This window comes from Musca autumnalis, unplaced genomic scaffold, assembly GCF_047663935.1.
Source record: "Musca autumnalis isolate F117 unplaced genomic scaffold, ASM4766393v1 scaffold_3, whole genome shotgun sequence".
Lineage (NCBI taxonomy): Eukaryota > Metazoa > Arthropoda > Insecta > Diptera > Muscidae > Musca > Musca autumnalis.
In genome coordinates this window covers 126,538,708-126,558,589 of record NW_027411866.1, presented here as the reverse complement: position 1 = coordinate 126,558,589, position 19,882 = coordinate 126,538,708, and the positions used below count along the sequence as shown (strand labels likewise).

Here is a 19,882-nt window from a genome sequence, read left to right as displayed (position 1 = left end):
GTCACTTTGACACTATAACGCTTTGGACCAAACATTTAATTACGATAGTTTTGGTTAGAGGTAACAATATATGTTGTTGCCATTCACAATAGTTTTGGTCCAAATGGACAATAAATATTGTTAGAACTTACAATTGTTTTGGTCAGAATTAACAATATTTACTGTTACAATTCACAATAGTTTTGGTCAAAATAGACAATAAATATTGTTAGAACTTACAATAGTTTTGGTCAGTAGTAACAATATTTATTTTTGCAATTCACAATAGTTTTGGTCAAAATAGACAATAAATATTGTTAGAACTTACAATAGTTTCGTTCAGAAGTAACAATATTTATTTTTGCAATTCACAATAGTTTTAGTCAAAATGGACAATAAATATTGTCAATGCGAAATGGTTGGAATAAAAAACGTATACCTACCTTTTTAATGTGTTACATTTAATAAAATATAAAAAGTTTCATTGTATTATTTATTTCATATATGATTATTAAAAAATTTAAATAACACTGGTTTGAGATAATTTTAATTTCGATTGACGCTAATTTTATTTTGTTTAACAAAGATTCGTCTTTTGATGTGCAAATAAAGCATGTTGGTAAACTATTTCTTGTGATTTATTCGGTCAAGAAAATTGTGAATCCAAGTCGTTAGTAGAATTTGAAGCTAAATTAAAAAAGAAAATATGTTAGAAATAACGCTTAGTAAAAGTACAAAAATAAGATACTTACTAATTAATTTTATGCCCAAAACAAAATCGGTTGAAGAAATGTATTGTTGCACCAAATTACTGAATATAACTGGTTTTAGAGAGTATTCTTATTAAAAATGTCCCCTTCAGCTGTCGGTGATTAGTTTTATGTTCTTAACTAAATATAAAAAGTCTGCAGCAAAACAATCCTTAACCCTCTAAATAAAAAAGTTAGTTAAAAACAGACACACAAAACTACGCAATAAAATACAAGTGTCAGCAGTAGTCGTTTTTTTTTTGGTTTTCATTGAGCATGCATTGCAAAAATTATTAGACTGTTGCAACGCGCACTTTATATTTTAAATTAAAATAGAATTCCGACAATTCGTTCACAAAAACACAAATTAAAAAAAAAACTATTTATATTTTCTCTTCGTATAATAAGTTTCAACCACTTTTTTTGTTTTTAGCTCTCCACAAAACACACACACACATTGTGTGTGTCACACAAACCAACTTACATACGATAGTAGAAGAAGATATTCAAAAGGGGTGGTGTCAAACAACAATGAAAAATAGTATTGGTAAAAATGGACAATAAATATTGTTAGAATTCAGAACAGTTGAGGTAAAATTATCTATATTTACAATAGTTTTGGCCAAAACTACAAACACGTGTCGTAAACATTAGTCAGTACAAAAAGAACCCAAAAGGGATCGACGTTTTCATGAAAATTTAATTTATTGTGTCAAAGATGTATGAATTATCGGAATACTTCTTTAATATCTCCTTCCAACGCAAATTCTGCTTCAACCACCACTTTTAAATTTACCGCTTCACAAAAACACATGAGAAAACCAAAAACAAAAAAACTACATGGCATTTTAAAAGTAGATAACGCCATAAGAATAGAAAACACCGACAGTTTTAAAAAAATAAAGAATTCAATAGATTTAATAATGTATGACACTTTTATTATTAGATTTTTAGCATTTTTGTCTTGGAATGCTGTTTTTCTGAGTTTATAATCACTAATGTGATCCACTTTCTTTGACTGCCAAACAAAAACTGATTAGGGACAAAGAATGCACAAACACAAATAACATCACCGGCTGTCACACATAAACTAAAGAGAGCAAAACAAAAATGCAGCTACTAGAATCCAGAGCAATAGTGGGCAAATTGCGAGAGACTCATGTATTTTTTACACTTTTGTGTATGAGGCCGAGCATTTCTGCCAAACAGTGATCGAGAGAAAATACTCAACAAGTTAACGGGAGAGAGTATATTCAAAAATATGTATTTTTGAACTAATAATAGAAATTTTCAATCCAAAATTGTGTGTCTACTGAAAAAAACAAAATAACAATAGGTATTTAAAACTACAACAAAAGCGAATTTTTTAAATGACAATATTTTTTGTAAAAATTCTAGATTATGATAGTTCCTACCAATCGGTATTGTTAATGATTTTTACAATATTGCGGAATTTCGAAAGTTGTTTTTGTTTTTTATGTTTGGAGCAAAAGATTGTATTTTTGGATTTGCAATACAATGCTTGAACAAAACAAATACAATTTTGGAACAAAAATATAAATTTTTTTTCCAACAAAAGCGAAAAATATTTTTTCTCTGCGTGTATAGGACACTGTTTACATCTAATATTATCTGGTACGCCCTTGTAACATATGATAACCCACCTAGTTAGAATATTCTGTGCCTCATATTGTTGATACTTGTTACCAGTTAATCCTTGTTAAGATCAAAATTCATAAAACGTCATGATTTTTACAAACGTTTTTGCAAAAAATTTAGGCCAAATACTTAAATATGCCAAATATCGGGAGTTAACATGATATGGGACTATGCCAATATGTGGACATATATTGATGAATTTTTGTTTGATACAGATTATAAGCACAAAATGTCAAATTGCAGCACATTCAGTTGGAAAATATGGCCAAAATCGTGAAATTATAAAAAAACGGGAGGTACGTCTATATGGGGGATATACCAAAACATGGACCTCATTTTATCATGGGCGTAAGCAAGATGTTTAATACCACCAAAGAACACAAAATGTCAAATTACAGCGAATTACCTTTGAAAATATAGACAAAATCTTGAAATTAAATAAAAAACTGGAAGTACCTTTACGGGTGGTTTATACCTAAAAGTGGAGCAATCCTGACGATTTTTGGGGAAAATTATTTTCCAGTCACTACTAGTTTACGGTCAAAATTTCAAATCTATATCTTGATTAGAAATATTTTTGTCGCTCTCTCCCATACAAGCTAAACCACAATGCAGCGCCTGATTGACCAGACAAAACGTGGAATTGATGGGTCATCCGCCATACAACTCTGACTGGGGATCCAATGACTTCATTTTATTCCAGCATATCAGGAAAAAAGGCGTGGTCAACGATTTTCGTCGCCTGAAGATCCTGTAAAAGCGTTGAAAAACCTTGCATCGCCAGTAGGTTTGAGCGCACGAAAAAGTGTATAAATCATGCTGGAGACTACTTAAGGAAACAATAAAACCGTTGTTGATGGTAAATATTCGCGTTTTCATTGTTAGGCTAGATAGTTATCGTTCAGCCCTCGCATCAAACCGATCAAAAAAACTAGAGCCAACCTTCTTTTTGTTAGGAATATCTCCGCCAGGACATATGATGATTTTTCGGCCCTCTTGTAGAGACAACCTTGAACTAGGGATTGTAATTGGTTTAAAACGCATCATTTAAAACATTTTTTGGAACAGTGTCAAAACGCATTTATTTAATAAACATTAATAAATATAACCTCCATTAGAGGCATATACTGTACCAACACCTTCCGAATTGTTGGATACAGTAGAAGATGGAGCTGAGTTTTTCAAGTCTGAATCAGGTGCACTTTCCATTACAGAAATAGATAGCGGATTGCTAGATTCTGATTCTGAGATACTGGAATCAGATGATGTGGCCGAAATTGCAGCAGCTTGAACGACGTTTTCGTCTCTAATAGAACTAATTTCTGAATCCGAAGAGTCATTTTTATTCGAAGGTTCTAACGAATTTGCAGCTGAAGAGATTTCCGATCGAACGGATGTTTCAATATTGGAAATCAAATTTTCTGGAGCTACTGAAGAAATAGAAATACTGGAGTCCTTTGCTATTGTTGATGAAAGACCAGCATCAGATATGTCAATTGGCTCTGCTACAGATGAACTTGAGGATGAAATGGTAAGAGTGTCGGATGTTTCTGGATATGATGATTGGAAATTTGAAGAAATTGTTGAAATGGAGAATTCTGTATCTCCCGATATTGATGATATTGCATTAAACCCAGACTGTGCTTGTACAGGTGAACTATTAACACTACCCAAAATATTTGGAACAGATGAATCTAAATTTGAAGAAATTGCTGAACTGGATGCAATTGAGCCTGTATCAGATGATAGCGTTAAAATAGAGAAACTATTGTCTTTCAAAGAAGATACAGTGTCTGCACTTTCATTTGTGGGGTTTGACGAGATTATTTCATTTATTGAGGCAGGAGGATTAGTGGAACTAATATCTGCTGAATCTGAATCAGCAGAGCTTTCAGTCGGGGCATCAACTTCAAGCAATTTTTCAAAATCACTGTTAAAGCTTGCAGGAGAAGCTGCAATGGCTGATGCCAGTAATGACACATAACCAGAATCATATGATGGAGCCTCATCTGTGCTTGATGAATCTGGTGACATCAAATTTGGAACCGATTCAGATTCCATATCATCTGTTGACGGATTTAATGATACAATACTGGAAATAGATGAATCAGTCTCTTCGGTAGTTGAACCTGATAAAGTCGAATCTGTTGCTAAAGTTGTAGAACTATCAGCCGTTTGGTATATTTTGTATGGTATTGGCGGAAAATAATCTCGATTTAAATTGCTGACATCAGCTTTGGCAACGATAGCCATAGATAAAAGGAGACCTATAAACAATTTCTTTTAAAGAAAAAGAAGAAGAAACAATTGTTTTTATTTTTTAAGTTCAATTTAAAAATGCATTTGTCTTACCATGATTGATGGATGGATGTTTGGCACTTGTGAAGATAAATAAAACTAAAATATAAACTAAACTCGTGTGAATATTTTTTCCGCTATTTATACAAAACAGATGAAATGCATACTTTAACATTGGATTATTCCACAGGCGAAGTGATAATTGTAGTTTGGATTTCAAAACTAAACCGCAAATTTATATAGGTACCCTACACCACTGGCCCCGGTATAGCTTTAAATTTATACATACATATATGCATAGATATCCAGAAACGTCGGTTTAGGTCCTGAGAATGTACTACAATTGATATAGAATATTGATAAAAAAAAAATATTGAGCCCCTTTCATTCTTGGATGTTGTTAATTTATATAATTTTTAAATTTATTTTTAATTTTTTCTCTCGTAGGCAATTGATTTTGTATTTTTAATAGGGATATTTTCTTTAATTCATGAGCACTAAAGTTTTAAAATTTCTTCCTATAGTGTATTAAATTGTCGCCTATATTTTAGTTGTTAATATGTGCATATTTTATGTTTTCAGTTTATAACAAAGGTTTACAATTTATTTAGAAAACGAAACATGCTCTTTGTGAAATAAGTTGCACTTGATATAAATTAACACTTTATTGCTAATTAGATCAATTAAAAAACAATAAATATGTCAACAGAATTTGGTGTTCCATTTTACGACACTCCACCGTGTGCGGTACAACTGGTTACTCGTTAATTACACTGTGCGACAACAAAAAAAATAAATGATAAGGAAAATCAAGTAGATTATGAAGGTAGAGCTAAAAATATGAGACACGTGTATCGGCGTTTTTAAAGTTTACGTTGGAAAGTAATCAAAATAGGCGGAGCAAGTTCCGCCCATTTTTAATTTCTTCGAAATATTAGAATTAAGATATCTTGGAATCCTTGCATTTCAGGTATATAGTGTGTTTGGCAACTTTACTTTAATCCTCTTGCGGTTCATCAAAGGGGTCTTTTTGTCCTTTTTTCGAAAATCTTTCAAAAACTCCTTAAAAATGTGATCGTATCCTTAAAAATGTGATGGTGCTATAGTTAACTACGCAAATGCCACCAAAGTAGGAGTGATTCCCATCATTGTAGTTTTTTGGACCACACCAAATTGTAAATGTGAGAGCCCATATGACACCTATATTTTCACTGGACCATAGCCGTAGACCACTAATGTATTTTCACATACAATATAAGCAACCAATGGCTTATCCTAGATACATAATTTAAGTTAAAAGTATTAAAAATACGCAATTTTGGCAGGTCCGATCTGGGTTTTCTATATTTTTCAAATATATGTTCAAAACAAATGTTTTTAAAGCTATTTAAATTGAACACACAACATCTTCTGTATGAATTTATAACGAAAAACCATCAATAAGATATTTATATTTTTTAATCACAACGACAATCTAGTTAAAAACAGGGTTTAAAAGCCAGCATCTAAAAACATTAGCATTAGCTGTACACTTCAACTGCTACACAATAGCTTTGTTCCTTTACTTTTTTAATGGTAAGGGTGGTAACAGAGAAAGGTGTCAAAATTGCTCAAAATTGCTCTCTCATGAACATTTTTACCAGAAAAGTAAAGGAACGGAAAAACGGTAGATCTGGCAGCAATGTCAAAAAGAAACACAAAAAAATCAATTTTCGTCTTTTATTTCACAGTTTTTAATTTAGTTTTGTCAGAGTTCGACTTTTTCTTCTGTTTTTCGTCCATTTTCTTTTTCATTGTGAAATAATCGTCAAACAAAAGTGGAAAAATCAGTTCTGCAATTTTTTACCTGCAGAAATTTTGCTGGTAGCCTGTGGTAGAACAGAAAGCCATTTTCGCTCTCTCCACTCTCACTCCCTTAAAAATTGCTTCCAGTTTTGCCACTTTTCGGGGTTAAGGAACGCTTTGCAGGTTAAAAATGGTAACAAATGGTAAAAATGGTAACCTCAGGTAAGTAAAGGAATACAGCTAATATTGACACACACGGCTAAATAAGCAACCGAACGCATATTTTTTTTGTACATTTTTGCTTATTTCGTTTTTACGTCTAATTTTGCGGCTGACCAATCGTCGAAACACATATACAACCGACCATGGCACAATTACCCAGGTAGTGGCATCGTAAAATTTTGAATATGTTATGTCAAAACTTTCTTTATGTTGTTGGGGAAATTACAACAAAAATAATTTTTTTTATAAAGGCATTTGACTTTTCATATTCGATCAGCTGGTGTGATACTACCACTACCTGGTAGTTCTGCCATGCAACCGACCGATGTTTTTGTGAGTAGTGTTGCCAACACAGTAATAAAAAGGTGTCATTTAATGTCAAAATGTCTTCTACCATATTTGCTCTGTTCCTTTACGTGCAAGAATCTTCAAGTTTTACCACTTTTTACTCGAAAAGCGTTCCTTTACTTCTGACACCATCCAATTCATATGGGAACAGTTTACAATTTTTACCGGTTTTACCATTTTCAAAAGTAAAGGAACAGACCAATTATGGTAGAACCTAAAAAATACTAATTGTTATTGTTTAAAAATAACAAAAAAATTATATTAAACGGCTTTAACAAAAATTCACATGTCCTTTGAACGAAAAATTTGAAATAATTATATCGTGATTTTTAATGCAACCCTGATCTCAAAAACAATTGTTTGCTGAAAACCTGTCTAAGCCGTTGAAACTTTGTTGCTTATTCTCTTTTCTGATATGTGTTGATCATGTGTGCTGCAAAATATGAGTATGCGTGTCCGTTACTATTTTATTACAGCGACAATATCAAATAGCATCAGCACCGCTAGCAATATTTTTGTGAAATTTGTTGCTTCATGTTGCCGTTGTTCATCGTTGCTAAACATATTTCGAAGAAATTTTAGCAGACAAAGCTGCAACTATTCGGTGCTTTTGCTAATATGGCGTTAGCATTTTAAACCCCGGTTAAAAATTGTAAAATACAGCCCTAAACCCTACACCAAAAACAAGGGCTGCTAAGAATGTTATACGTTATCGTTACAGATTTCTTTTATTCAGAGACTCACAATGAAATTTCCTTTGGAACATTTCTTTCTTTAACAAAAAGTAAAGGATTTTGCTAGATTTTGATCCAGTATGGAATTAAGTAAGATTAACAGTCCAAAATTAAAACATATAATTTCATCCTAATATATATAAATTTGTAATCTAATATTTTAAGGAAATAGTATACATAGATATATGGTTTATTTTTAAACTTATAATGAAATTTTGTGTAGAATTTTTCATCCTTTGACACTTTTCACCTATAACCAAGTTTTATATTACTTCCATGTATCAACTCGAAAAAAGAAGGAAAAATTTTTCATCAAATTTGGGAAATATTTTCATGTTTTTTCAGCAAAATTGATACTGATATTTTCATGCTATAAAATGTAAATAGATATTTAATTTCTTTGGTGTTCCATAGTGAAATTTGATGAAGAATATTTTTGTATCTGACATCATCTCTCTAAAATTATGTTTTGTGGACAATTTTGAAAAAAACTCAGATGAAGTCCGACTTTAACCCTAAAACGTGTTTTTAATTTTTAGAGATTCCTGGTGATTAGACAAGAGTTACAGATTTGGTGTATTCTGAGACCTACGAGGGCAGTTCGGAAACTTCTTAGCCTAGCACAAAAAGCGCGGTATAAACAGAAAAAAGTTAAGTGTTTTGGAAACTTCCATCTCTGTTATGAACACATGTTCTTTCGATCTGGCAACTCCTTCATATAGAAAGAGGTGTTCAAAAAAGACGCATCCGCAATTTTTTTACAATGGAAAAATTAGAAATGCGTGCTGTCATTAAATATTTACATAGAAAAGGTTTACCGGGACATGAAATTCATAATGATATGGTGAATGTGTTAGGTGAAAGTGCTCCTTCATATGCAACAGTAAAAAATTTGGTTGCTGAATTTAAACGTGGTCGTACAAGCATTGAAGATGATCCACGTAGTGGACGTCCAAAAACAGCAACAACAGCAGAAATTGTAGCCAAAGTGAATGATATGGTATTAAATGATCGACAAATAAAAGTGCGTGAAATTGCTAATATCATGGGCATCTCAAATGATCGAGTCCATTTAATTTTGCATGAAGAACTACAGATGAAAAACCTTTCTGCAAGATGGGTGCCGCATTTGTTAACAGTCGATCAAAAACGCATAAGAATGAACATTTCTCAAGCATGTTTGGATCGTTTTAAGCGAAATAAAATGGATTTTAAGCGTCGTTTCATAACTGTTGATGAGACATGGATCCACCACTATACTCAAGAGACAAAAGAACAATCCAAACAATGGACTGAAGCTGGAGGAAGTGCCCCAAAGAAGGCAAAAACAATTCAATCGGCTGGTAAGGTTATGGCAACGGTTTTTTGGGACTTTAAAGGTATTTTATTGATTGACTATCTGCAAAAGGCGTAAAACAATAAATTCAGAGTACTATTGCAACCTTTTGGATCAATTAAATGTACAAATTCGAGAAAAACGTCCTGGCTTACAACACAAAAAAATAATTTTTCATCAAGACAACGCACCAGCGCACAAGAGTGTTTTAAAAATGGCTAAAATCAACGAATTAAAGTACGAGTTGCTTAACCACCCACCTTATTCTCCTGATTTAGCTCCCAGTGACTTTTACTTGTTCCCAAATCTAAAAAAATTCCTTGCTGGCAAGCGTTTTACCTCAAATGAAGATGCAATTACAGTTGTAAACCACTATTTTGAAGACCTTGAGGAAAACTATTTTAATCAAGGGATAGAATTGCTAGAAAAGCGTTGGTATTGAAGTTTCAGGAGATTATATTGAAAAATAAAAATATTTTTGAAAAACTAACTATTCTCTTTCATTGATAGGCTAAGAATTTTCCGAACCGCCCTCGTATAGTAAAATTTTATGTCGAACAATTTTGTAGAATATTTGGGTTTGATACGATCACATTTTTAAGGAGTTTTTGAAAGATTTTCGAAAAAAGGAGAAAAGAAGACCCCTTTAATGAACCGCAAGAGGATTAAAATTTTTAACAAAAATATTCCCCACACCCTCCTAAGTAAAGTTGCCAAAGACACTATATACCTGAAATGCAAGGATTCCAAGATATCTTAATTCGAATATTTCGAAGAAATTAAAAATGGGCGGAACTTGCCCCGCCTATTTCGGTTACTCTCCAACGTAAACTTTAAAAACGCCGATACACGCGTCTTATATTTTTAGCTCTACTTTCATAATGTACTCGGTTTGTCCCATAATTAAAAAAAAAATTGAATTTTGTTGCACAGTGTTATATGCAATCAAACTTAATTTTGCAAATTAAAAAAAAACTGATAAAACTGCCTTACAGCTCATTTAGACTAGTCATAAATCCTCAACAGAATTTAATAAATCCAGTACAAATTTAGATATAACTTTGGAGGATTTAATAATTACCAAGGTAGATGCATCAGCCCATCTGATCGAATTTGAAACGTCGAAAGAATTTGTTGTAAATTGAATTCTTAAAAAACATACTGCAAATTATAAATTTATTGTTTAATATTGAAGAAATTAGCACATTATGCTACTAATGCTAACTAATGAGGAAATAATGAATTATTGTGTCGTTTAGACATCGTAAATATTTGTCTTGGTTGATTAAATCAATTTTGCGTATCAAAGCAAATTTAATTTTGTTGCCTTGTTTACAAATTTTGACATTTTAAATTATTTTTGTTGTAGCAATTACTGATGCATCTACCTTGGGGCTTGTGCCAGCGTGCAACTTTTTGTATTTTCTAGCAACGTCTTGCAAAAAACAGAGTTGAATATGAGGATTTATGTCGGATTTAAAACAAATCCATCCAATACGAGGATTTTTTTGTATGGGGAATCTGGTAGATTATCGCCGTATTTAGGAAATAAATCTTGATAATGCGCTAAATCCGGCTAATTAGGTCATATCTAAATGGCCTATTATTTTGAATTATAACCTGGAGGTTAATTCTTCTTTAATGAAAATATGATAAAAATGTAACTCATCGAAATTATGGTCTAAGACTTCTCACATGTTTTGACGAAACTGCTTCAAATAATTTGGAGTCGATTTAGTCCAGTTCGTCCGTCTGTCGGGCTCAAGCGCATGATAACTCTCGAACGGATCAACCGTTCTCGTAATATTTTGTTCAAACTTTAAGTCATATCGGTCCACTCCTTCGAGCACTTCCCCCACAACACTTCAAAATGTTTCGCTGAAATGATGCGTACAATAATTCTCGAAGGTTCAAATCAATTTCTTCAAGACATATATTACGTTCGAATATGGATTATATCGCTTCACTCCTTCAGGTATCTCCCACACAAAATTTTAAATATCCGATTTCACCGAAAATTTTAACATCCTAAAATTACTTCAAGATTTACACATATCAAGTATCAAGGGAGTCTATATGGAACAACATCTTCGGATACCGTCCTCACAAAAGTTTCACATAAGTAACATTGGACATTTCGACCAATGATACTCCTTGCGTCTTGTTTTTTTCTATGTTAGTCTATGCTTCCTGACATAATGGTCCAAAACCTCTAAATCTTACGGTGATCAACTAAAATGACGGCTTGACACGATAACTATCAAAAGGAAGGACTTCCAAAATTAGGTTCACTTCCGAAATGGTCCACTTTCATTCTATCGAGGTCAAATTTTTGAATACAACATAAGCATTTGTTCGCAACGCCCTCAATCGTGAAGTTATATACCCCAAATATTTCGATATTTTTGTCGAAAAGTTTATACGTTCAAAAAAGACCACGAAATTCGGGCAACACAATTTTTAGGAAAATGATTTTGTTTATTATTTGTATGTAAGTCAAGCTTAATCTCATATTTGTTGTTTTCAAATTTAAAAACAACAAGTTTAAAGTTGAATGTAGTTAAAATTGATTACGTTATTTCAAAATAGTCTGGCTTAATCCCATTGTTGTTGTTTTAATATTTTAAAACAACTATTTTATTAGTGGAAACGATTTGGCATTGTTCGCCAAGGGGTAAGGCAGGGAATACTATAGTTTCGATCCACGCCACTGGATCTCATCAGTTCCCTTGTTTCTTGTTTGTGGATATTCTCCAACGAAGTTATTTTTCAATAACTTCTTCAACAAGAAACTTTTTATACCCAAACATCATTCGTCAGCTCGAAGTATAAAGGTAAGCAAAGAAAAAAGTTCAATGAGAAGTTTTTCCCTGGCAACCTCATACAACTCCGACGAAAGTGTCTGCGAAAACAATTCAAACCCCTTCCACTTGTATGTGTCGTCGAATTTCGACAAATGCACACACCAAAATTTGGTTGGTCTGCTTTACAGCAAAAACAACACACGTCGTGCCAGTGTCTTCAATTTGAAGCATTGTGGCGTTTTTTTTATATTGGGATAGCGTTTGCAATTTTGTTTTTTCAAAATAGTCTGGCTTAATCCCATTGTTGTTGTTTTAATATTTTAAAACAACTATTTTATTAGTGGAAAAGATTTGGCATTGTTCGCCAAGGGGTAAGGCAGGGAATACTATAGTTTTGATCCACGCCACAATGCTTGAAATTGAAGACACTGGCACGACGTGTGTTGTTTTTGCTGTAAAGCAGACCAACCAAATTTTGGTGTGTGCATTTGTCGAAATTCGACGACACATACAAGTGGAAGGGGTTTGAATTGTTTTCGCAGACACTTTCGTCGGAGTTGTATGAGGTTGCCAAGGAAAAACTTCTCATTGAACTTTTTTCTTTGCTTACCTTTATACTTCGAGCTGACGATTGATGTTTGGGTATAAAAAATTTCTTGTTGAAGAAGTTATTGAAAAATAACTTCGTTGGAGAATATCCACAAACAAGAAACAAGGGAACTGATGAGATCCAGTGGCGTGGATCGAAACTATAGTATTCCCTGCCTTACCCCTTGGCGAACAATGCCAAATCTTTTCCACTAATAAAATAGTTGTTTTAAAATATTAAAACAACAACAATGGGATTAAGCCAGACTATTTTGAAAAAACAAAATTGCAAACGCTATCCCAATATAAAAAAAAAATAAAAAAAACGCCACAATGCTTTAAAATTGATTACTTTACGGGATGGCAGAGAAGACTAGTTTCGTCCAAAGCCACTTGGACTCATCAGTTCTCTTAGTTCTTTGTATTGAAACAAAGAACCCTTTCCCAATTTTACTGCGAGAGTTTTTAGGTGTTTCGGTTGAATTCGCATTTAAACGAATTCATCAGTCACACTTTTTCTTGAGCTCGAGACGTCATAAATATTTGGAAAACGAAACTAGTTCTTAATATAGTTCCATAGTTCCGCGAGCGATGTAGTTCAAAGAATCTTTTTCTTTCACCGTTCTTTGTATTTCCTTCGTTCCAAATAGTTCCGACGCGGATATAGTTCATTGAATCTTTCTCTTTCGTAGTTCTTTAAATTTCCTTCGTTCAAAACAGTTCCGAGAGTGAAGTAGTTTAACGAATCTTTAGTCGTTCTTTTTATTTCCTTCGCTCCAAATAGTTCCGAGAGTGAAGTAGTTCTTTTTTTGTTTTCATGTTTTGGTGGATGAATTGACATAAAAATAAATAATTTGCATGATTTACGTTTATTTAGCAATGTGGCCGCATCTGAATGAAGAAGGAACCGAACGTGAAAGATCAAAGTGAGATTGTAATTAAATAAAGAAAATGAATTATACAAATGAAAGGAATTATATGCACGGCTGGAACTATATGAACTAAATGAACTATATAAATGAAAGAGTCGGATATGGTTCCAATAGTTCCTTTAACGGAATAGTTCCTTGGAACTAGTTCGATCAGGAACTACACAACTCTAGTTCTTTGTTTCAATACAAAGAACTAAGAGAACTGATGAGTCGAAGTGGCGTTGGACCATACTAGTCTTCTCTGCCATCCCCAAAAGTAATCAATTTTAACTATATCGCACTTTGAACTTGTTGTTTTTAAATTTGAAAACAACAAATATGAGATTAAGCTTGACTTACCTACAAATAGTAAGTAAAACACACATCTCAACAGTACTGCCAAAGTGAATCTAAAAATTATTTTCTTTAGCACGAAAGAATGACCTTTTGTCTATTAATAACAAAAATAACTTTTATACCATTTAAATGTTGAAAAAGGTAAGTCACAAACCACTTTTAGGGGATACTTGATTGTAAAAAGGTCATAACCCTAGTCCATAAACATCTACTCGTACAATTAAGATAGAAATAAGCCGGAACAACAACCATTGGGGTATCAGGTGGAGATTTTCCGAGCTTTTTTAGAGATATTTTTTCAACCACGTTTTTGCAAAGCCCAAACCGTACTGCGAGTAGGATTCGGAGTCTATGAGTCGTAGTTTGTATCGCACAACTCCTGATAAAAATGTTTTCATTTTTTTCTTATGTAAAGTAATTTTCGGAATTTTTTGGTAGCCTTTCACGGACTCTACCACTTTTTGTAGAATAGTAAAGTTTTGGGATTTATATGAATAGAATATTATTTTCTTACAAAATCTGGATACACAAGCAATTTTGAAAAAATTACCACGCTTTTTGGAGTTATTTATTTCAATTAATTAATGGTATACAAATAACAATAAAAGGTGTTATCAGAGTCATACCTCGTGGTCAAAAATATGTTCAATTGAAAATTTCATAAGGCAAAAATAATAAAAAACATTTTTAATAGAACTGAAGTTGAACAAAAAAGGCTTTTTTTTCGGGCCGAAATGTTTATACTCTCCACAACATTAAAACTCTTTATAACTTTATACATATATTCGCGTATGCAAATATTCAAACGTGGAGCTATTTTGACTACTTTCCGCGTGGAAGTTCTGCACCAAAATGATTTCCAAAATCCATATTACCAAATACTAAAAATCCTCTGCGGGAATTAGAACCCAAAATACCAAATAAAAACGTAAATAGATATGGTAAATTCATTTGAACGATTTTTTTAGTTATTGCGTCAACTATACCGAACGTGATCTGATATGGTTAATTTTCAATTCTGAACATCGAAGGGCAAGAGTATAATATACTCTGTTCCAAAATTCAAACTTGTATCTAAAATATTGCGATCTCTCTCTAATCTGATGATTTTAGGTACGGTTCTCAAAGACGACTACACCAAGACTTCGCTTTGCGTCGCACAATGGTTCAGGAATCGATTTTCCTGGCCAAAAATCAAAATTTTGTTTTGTCAAAGATATTTAATTTCTATATGGCATTCGATAGTAAACATATTGAAACTAAGGAAACCAAAAAATTAGGCCCAAATATTGGAAGGTGTGGGCGTGGCGTGCCCTTAAAGACGAGCATTTTCCCCATTTTTGGGAAATACGTCATTTTTGCAAATTTCTGGAGAAAGACGAAGCTATTTCTCTGAAACTATAACAGTTATTGTGTTCATTATTTTTTGTAAGGTAGGTAGGATTGTGGCCTTTTAAAATAGTTTTAGTAAGTTACCGTAGCGTTTACACAACATAATCTATTTTATTTTTCCTCGGGTACTAAATTTTATGAAATTCCAAATTTAGTGGAATATAACTTTTGTGGAACAACATGGAACAAAGTTCTGTTTTCACAGAAAGATGCCCGAAAGTCTCCTCTTCCAGCCCATATATATTTTTGTACCCGTCCCGTTCCGTTCGTTTAACACTTTTTTCAATTTATTAAAATTACATGTGTAAAAATATGTGTTTTTCTGTACTGTTTCCATATGAATTACAGTTTTTTGACACAAATTACAACTTTTTTGAGTATATGAGTTTTTATACGAGTTATATAAGTTTTATTAAAACCCAAGGAGAATTTTTTTAATTTTTGAAAAAATTAAAATTTTTTTTTTTAAATTTTTTTTTACAAATTTTTGAAAAAAAATTTTTCGACATTTTTTCGATTTTTTTTTATAGTTTTTTTGGTAATTATTTTGTTTATTTGTTTGTGTTTGACCATCTTTAATACATAGGAAGATATAAAAACCACAAAAACACTCATATTTTGATGAAAAATAGTTAAAAAACTCAAAAGATTAACTTTGACCTTGAATTTTTCTGCAACTACCAGACCAAACTTGACCGCTTATAATTCGTCTGAAAGCTGATTGTGTTATCTGTCTAACAAAAAAGAATTATGAATATATCTCTATCCGTTCAAAAGTTACAGAATTTTTACCAGGAAAAAACGATTCTGAACCACTGTGCGTCGTTTCACTTTGCAGTATTTTCAAACTTGCGTCGTTGTCCAATCAGTACCAATTTTCACTGTACGTCATTCGATTTTCGATATTGCGTTGTTTTGGGTTCGAAGGTGAAAACTGTATCAGTTGAAGAACAAGTTCATTATTATGAAGTTTTTTGCCAAGTCATAGGTACGGTTCTATAAATATATTTAAACAACAAAATTTAAACACCAAACCTATTTTCAAGGAGAAGTGAAGCTTACAGATTGGTCGCAGAACAAGTAAGAATATAAGATATATTGATTTCATATCACGAGTTGGCTTCAAAATACGTGAAATATGTAGGTACCGTAAAGTGGGGCTATAGCAAATAATTGACATATACCAACAATTAATAGTAAGCAAATTCCTGATTCATAGATAACGCGAAATATTAAATTACGTTCAACTAAGTTTGTAAGAAGTTTTTGAAAAAGGTCCATAGTTTTATACAAATAAGCCATTTCAGTAGTGCCGGCAGGGTTTTTCCTTTGGAGCTTTTGGGCCATTATCTCAGGAAGTATGGACTTACTCCGGAAAAAACTATAACGTTGTTATTGGGACCGTGAAAACAACCTTGTGCAAAAAATGTTAAATAGACCTGCGATGAGTCCTCAAACTGCACTTTTCCCAAATTTTGTGTGGGAGGTGTCCGAATTACGGGACCGATATAGTCCGTATTCGGACCCCATCTATATTTGGAAGGAATAACATGATGTGCAAAGTTTGGACCTAAACGATTTAACCGCAAAATGTTGAACTTATGTGGAGGAGGTACTCGTAGGAGTGGACCGATATAGTCCATCTTCTAACATAAAATAAGTTTGGACAATATATATTATTAAGTGCAAATTTGGTTCGAATCGGTTGATCCGTTCGGGAGTCATAGTTCGCACCAGCCAGCCAGACCAAGGGACGGACAGGGCTAATTCGACTCCTAATTATCTGAAACGCATTTCGTATGGACTTACTCTGGAAAAAAAACTGTAACGTTGTTACTGGGACCGTGAAAACAACCTTGTGCAAAAAATGTTAAATAGACCTGCGATGAGTCCTCAAACTGCACTTTTCCCAAATTTTTTGTGGGAGGTGTCCGAATTACGGGACCGATATAGTCCGTATTCGGACCCGATCCATATTTGGAAGGAATAACACGATGTGCAATGTTTGGACCTAAACGATTTAACCGCAAAATGTTGAACTTATGTGGGGGAGGTACCCGTAGGAGTGGACCGATATAGTCCATCTTTTAACATAAAATAAGTTTGGACAATATATATTATTAAGTGCAAATTTGGTTCGAATCGGTTGATCCGTTCGGGAGTCATAGTTCGCACCAGCCAGCCAGACCAAGGGACGGACAGGGCTAATTCGACTCCTAATTATCTGAAACGCATTTAGTCCAAAAATACTCGGGTTCTAAAACCGTTATTTCGATGAGGCACATTTTAGTCGTGTAAAAATGTACATAACCTCTGAGGGTTTAAAAAGATACTGACTGGGAAGGAAGGGAGTATCCCAGGCGGTAGTTAGAAATATCAGTTGCTACAAGGAAATTTTGCGATGAGAAAAACTGTTCAAGAAACATTTGTGAAAGAAAACTGTCTTATTATAGTAATTTCTTTTTTTTTTGTTTTGCCTTATTAAGGTGAAGGTCATTTTTAGAGTGATATTTGAATTAATTCTCTTTCGAGTTGAGCTATTTAGACCTAATAGGTACATTGAAAAATTAGGAATCCACCGAAGTCCCACACACTCAACCACTATGCTACGTTTCACGGGTGGTTAGACCGATCATCAGGCATATTGAATGGTGTTTTTTAGTGGGTGGACGAAGGCTAAGCTTGGAGACTAGCATTTATATCACAAATCATTCGAAATTTGTATATTCGAATTATTTATTTATTTTAACGTTAGTCATTTAATACCAAACCTTTCCTATAGTCCGACTTGGCTGGTAACCCTATTTTTCAATGCTTTATTACAAATACTAAGGCAGCTTTTTTCCACCTTTATTGTATTTGTTCTTCTGTATCAGAAGATTTTGATCATCAATATTTGTCATCGGAATCTTTGACAAGTTGATGGTGGCTTAGAACGCTAAGACGCCTGCAACCGTGTCACTTGGTTATTGGGGTCCCAGGTTCGAATCCCAGCCTGGCTCATGCTGAAATCATTTTTTTGTTTTGCCTTATTAAGGCGAAGGTCATTTTTAGAGTGATATTTGAATTATAGTAATTTCCTTTTTGAAAAAGTAGCGTTTTCTTAACCAACCGATCTCCGAACTTTACATGGTTCTTCATTGAAAATCATAATTCACTTCGCGTCGTTTCACTTTGAGTCACTTTTTTTTGGAACGTATTAACGATGCAGAGCGAGGTCTTGGTGTAATCGATATTTTAACTTTTTCATTGTCGTTTTTTACTTTTACACGGTCCTTGTTAACCTTAAGTATAAAGTATTGGTTATGTGGATGTCTGGTGTACATCACGATAATAAAAAATATTCTTGGAGAAAAGATCGGGTTATGTACATTTTTGAAACGAATATTTTGAAAATAAAACCAGTTATGGAACCGGTTTTAAGTAACCGATTGAGCTGGTGTACATCTGAAATATTTTGCATTAACAGATTTCGTTATGTAACCGATTGAGCTTATATCATTAGAAAGCTTACAGAATTGCCAATCATATGAAATTAATTCGTTGATTAAAACTTTGCTTGTTCCTATTCTGGTGCAAAAAAAAAAACGGTTTTTGTGAACCGTTTTTATGGAAAATATCAATGCGCGTAAATATGAAGATCAAAGGTTGGATGGTAAAAATTTCCTTTTTGAAGGTGAAAATCAATGAAAAGAATATTATTACAATGAAAGGACAGATATACCATAGGTCCACCTTTGTGTTATGGATTGACTAATTTACGTAATTGTTTGCCATGCAATAAAAATTCTACAGGAATGAATTAATTTAGCTATATCTTAGAATTGTGACATATATCTTACTTGTACTTCTTTTTCATAACATCCCCTTCATGAAATTTCATCCTCAAAAGGACATTTTTACATTGGCTGATGCGCACGATAACTCTCGAACGAAGCATCCTATCGGGTCCAAAATTTGCCATTCGTAATATTTTGTTCAAAGTTCGAAGATGTGTCATATCGGTCTACTCCTCCACAAAAGTTCAAAATTGTTCGCTAAAATGGTGCGCACGATCTTTCGAAGGGAATAATCGAATTGGTTATAACTTTGCATGTGGTAATAACTTTCAGGCATAGATCGGGTTCAAATATGGACAATATCGGTCCACTCCTTCGGGTACCTCTCACACAAAATTTGGAAAAAGTGAAGTGAATTGTACCTTTACGACGCACTTTGCGAAATATGGGAAGTTTAGTGGAACTTTAAGGAATTTTGAAAGTACATAAAATTAATTAAATTTTAATTGAATTCGTTAGCTAAGTACTCCACTGCATATGACCCATACTCAGTTTGGCGATTTACTCCGCGAAACGACTTAAAAAATGCACTTTTGTTTCATATTTTTATACCCTCCACCATAGTATGGAGGGTATATTAAGTTTGTTTTTCCGTTTGTAACGCATTGAAATACTCATTTGCGACCCTATAAAGTATATATATTCTTGATCAGGGTAAAATTCTAAGTCGATCTGAGCACGTCCGTCCGTCCGTCCGTCCGTCTGTGGTAATCACTCTAGCATCCACAAAAATGGAGATAGGACGCTGAAATTTTGGGAAAATACGTCTTTTGTTTGCAGGCAGGTCAAGTTCGATGATGGGCTATATCGGTCCACGTTTTGGTATAGCCCCCATATAACGGTACCCCCCGATTTACGGTATTTTGACGTTTTTAGCTACA

General features: G+C 33.3%; 1 protein-coding gene across 1 annotated transcript; it reads right to left on the bottom strand.

Annotated features, from left to right (window-relative positions):
* Positions 1-3,433: 3,433 nt before the first annotated feature.
* LOC141400061 (uncharacterized) lies at positions 3,434-4,798 on the bottom strand. Its single transcript, XM_073979477.1, has 2 exons — positions 4,740-4,798; positions 3,434-4,667 (listed from the first exon to the last, which is right to left on the bottom strand). The coding sequence occupies exons 1-2, from the start codon at positions 4,740-4,742 to the stop codon at positions 3,483-3,485; spliced, it is 1,188 nt and encodes a 395-aa protein (XP_073835578.1). The 5' UTR covers positions 4,743-4,798; the 3' UTR covers positions 3,434-3,482.
* Positions 4,799-19,882: the final 15,084 nt, after the last annotated feature.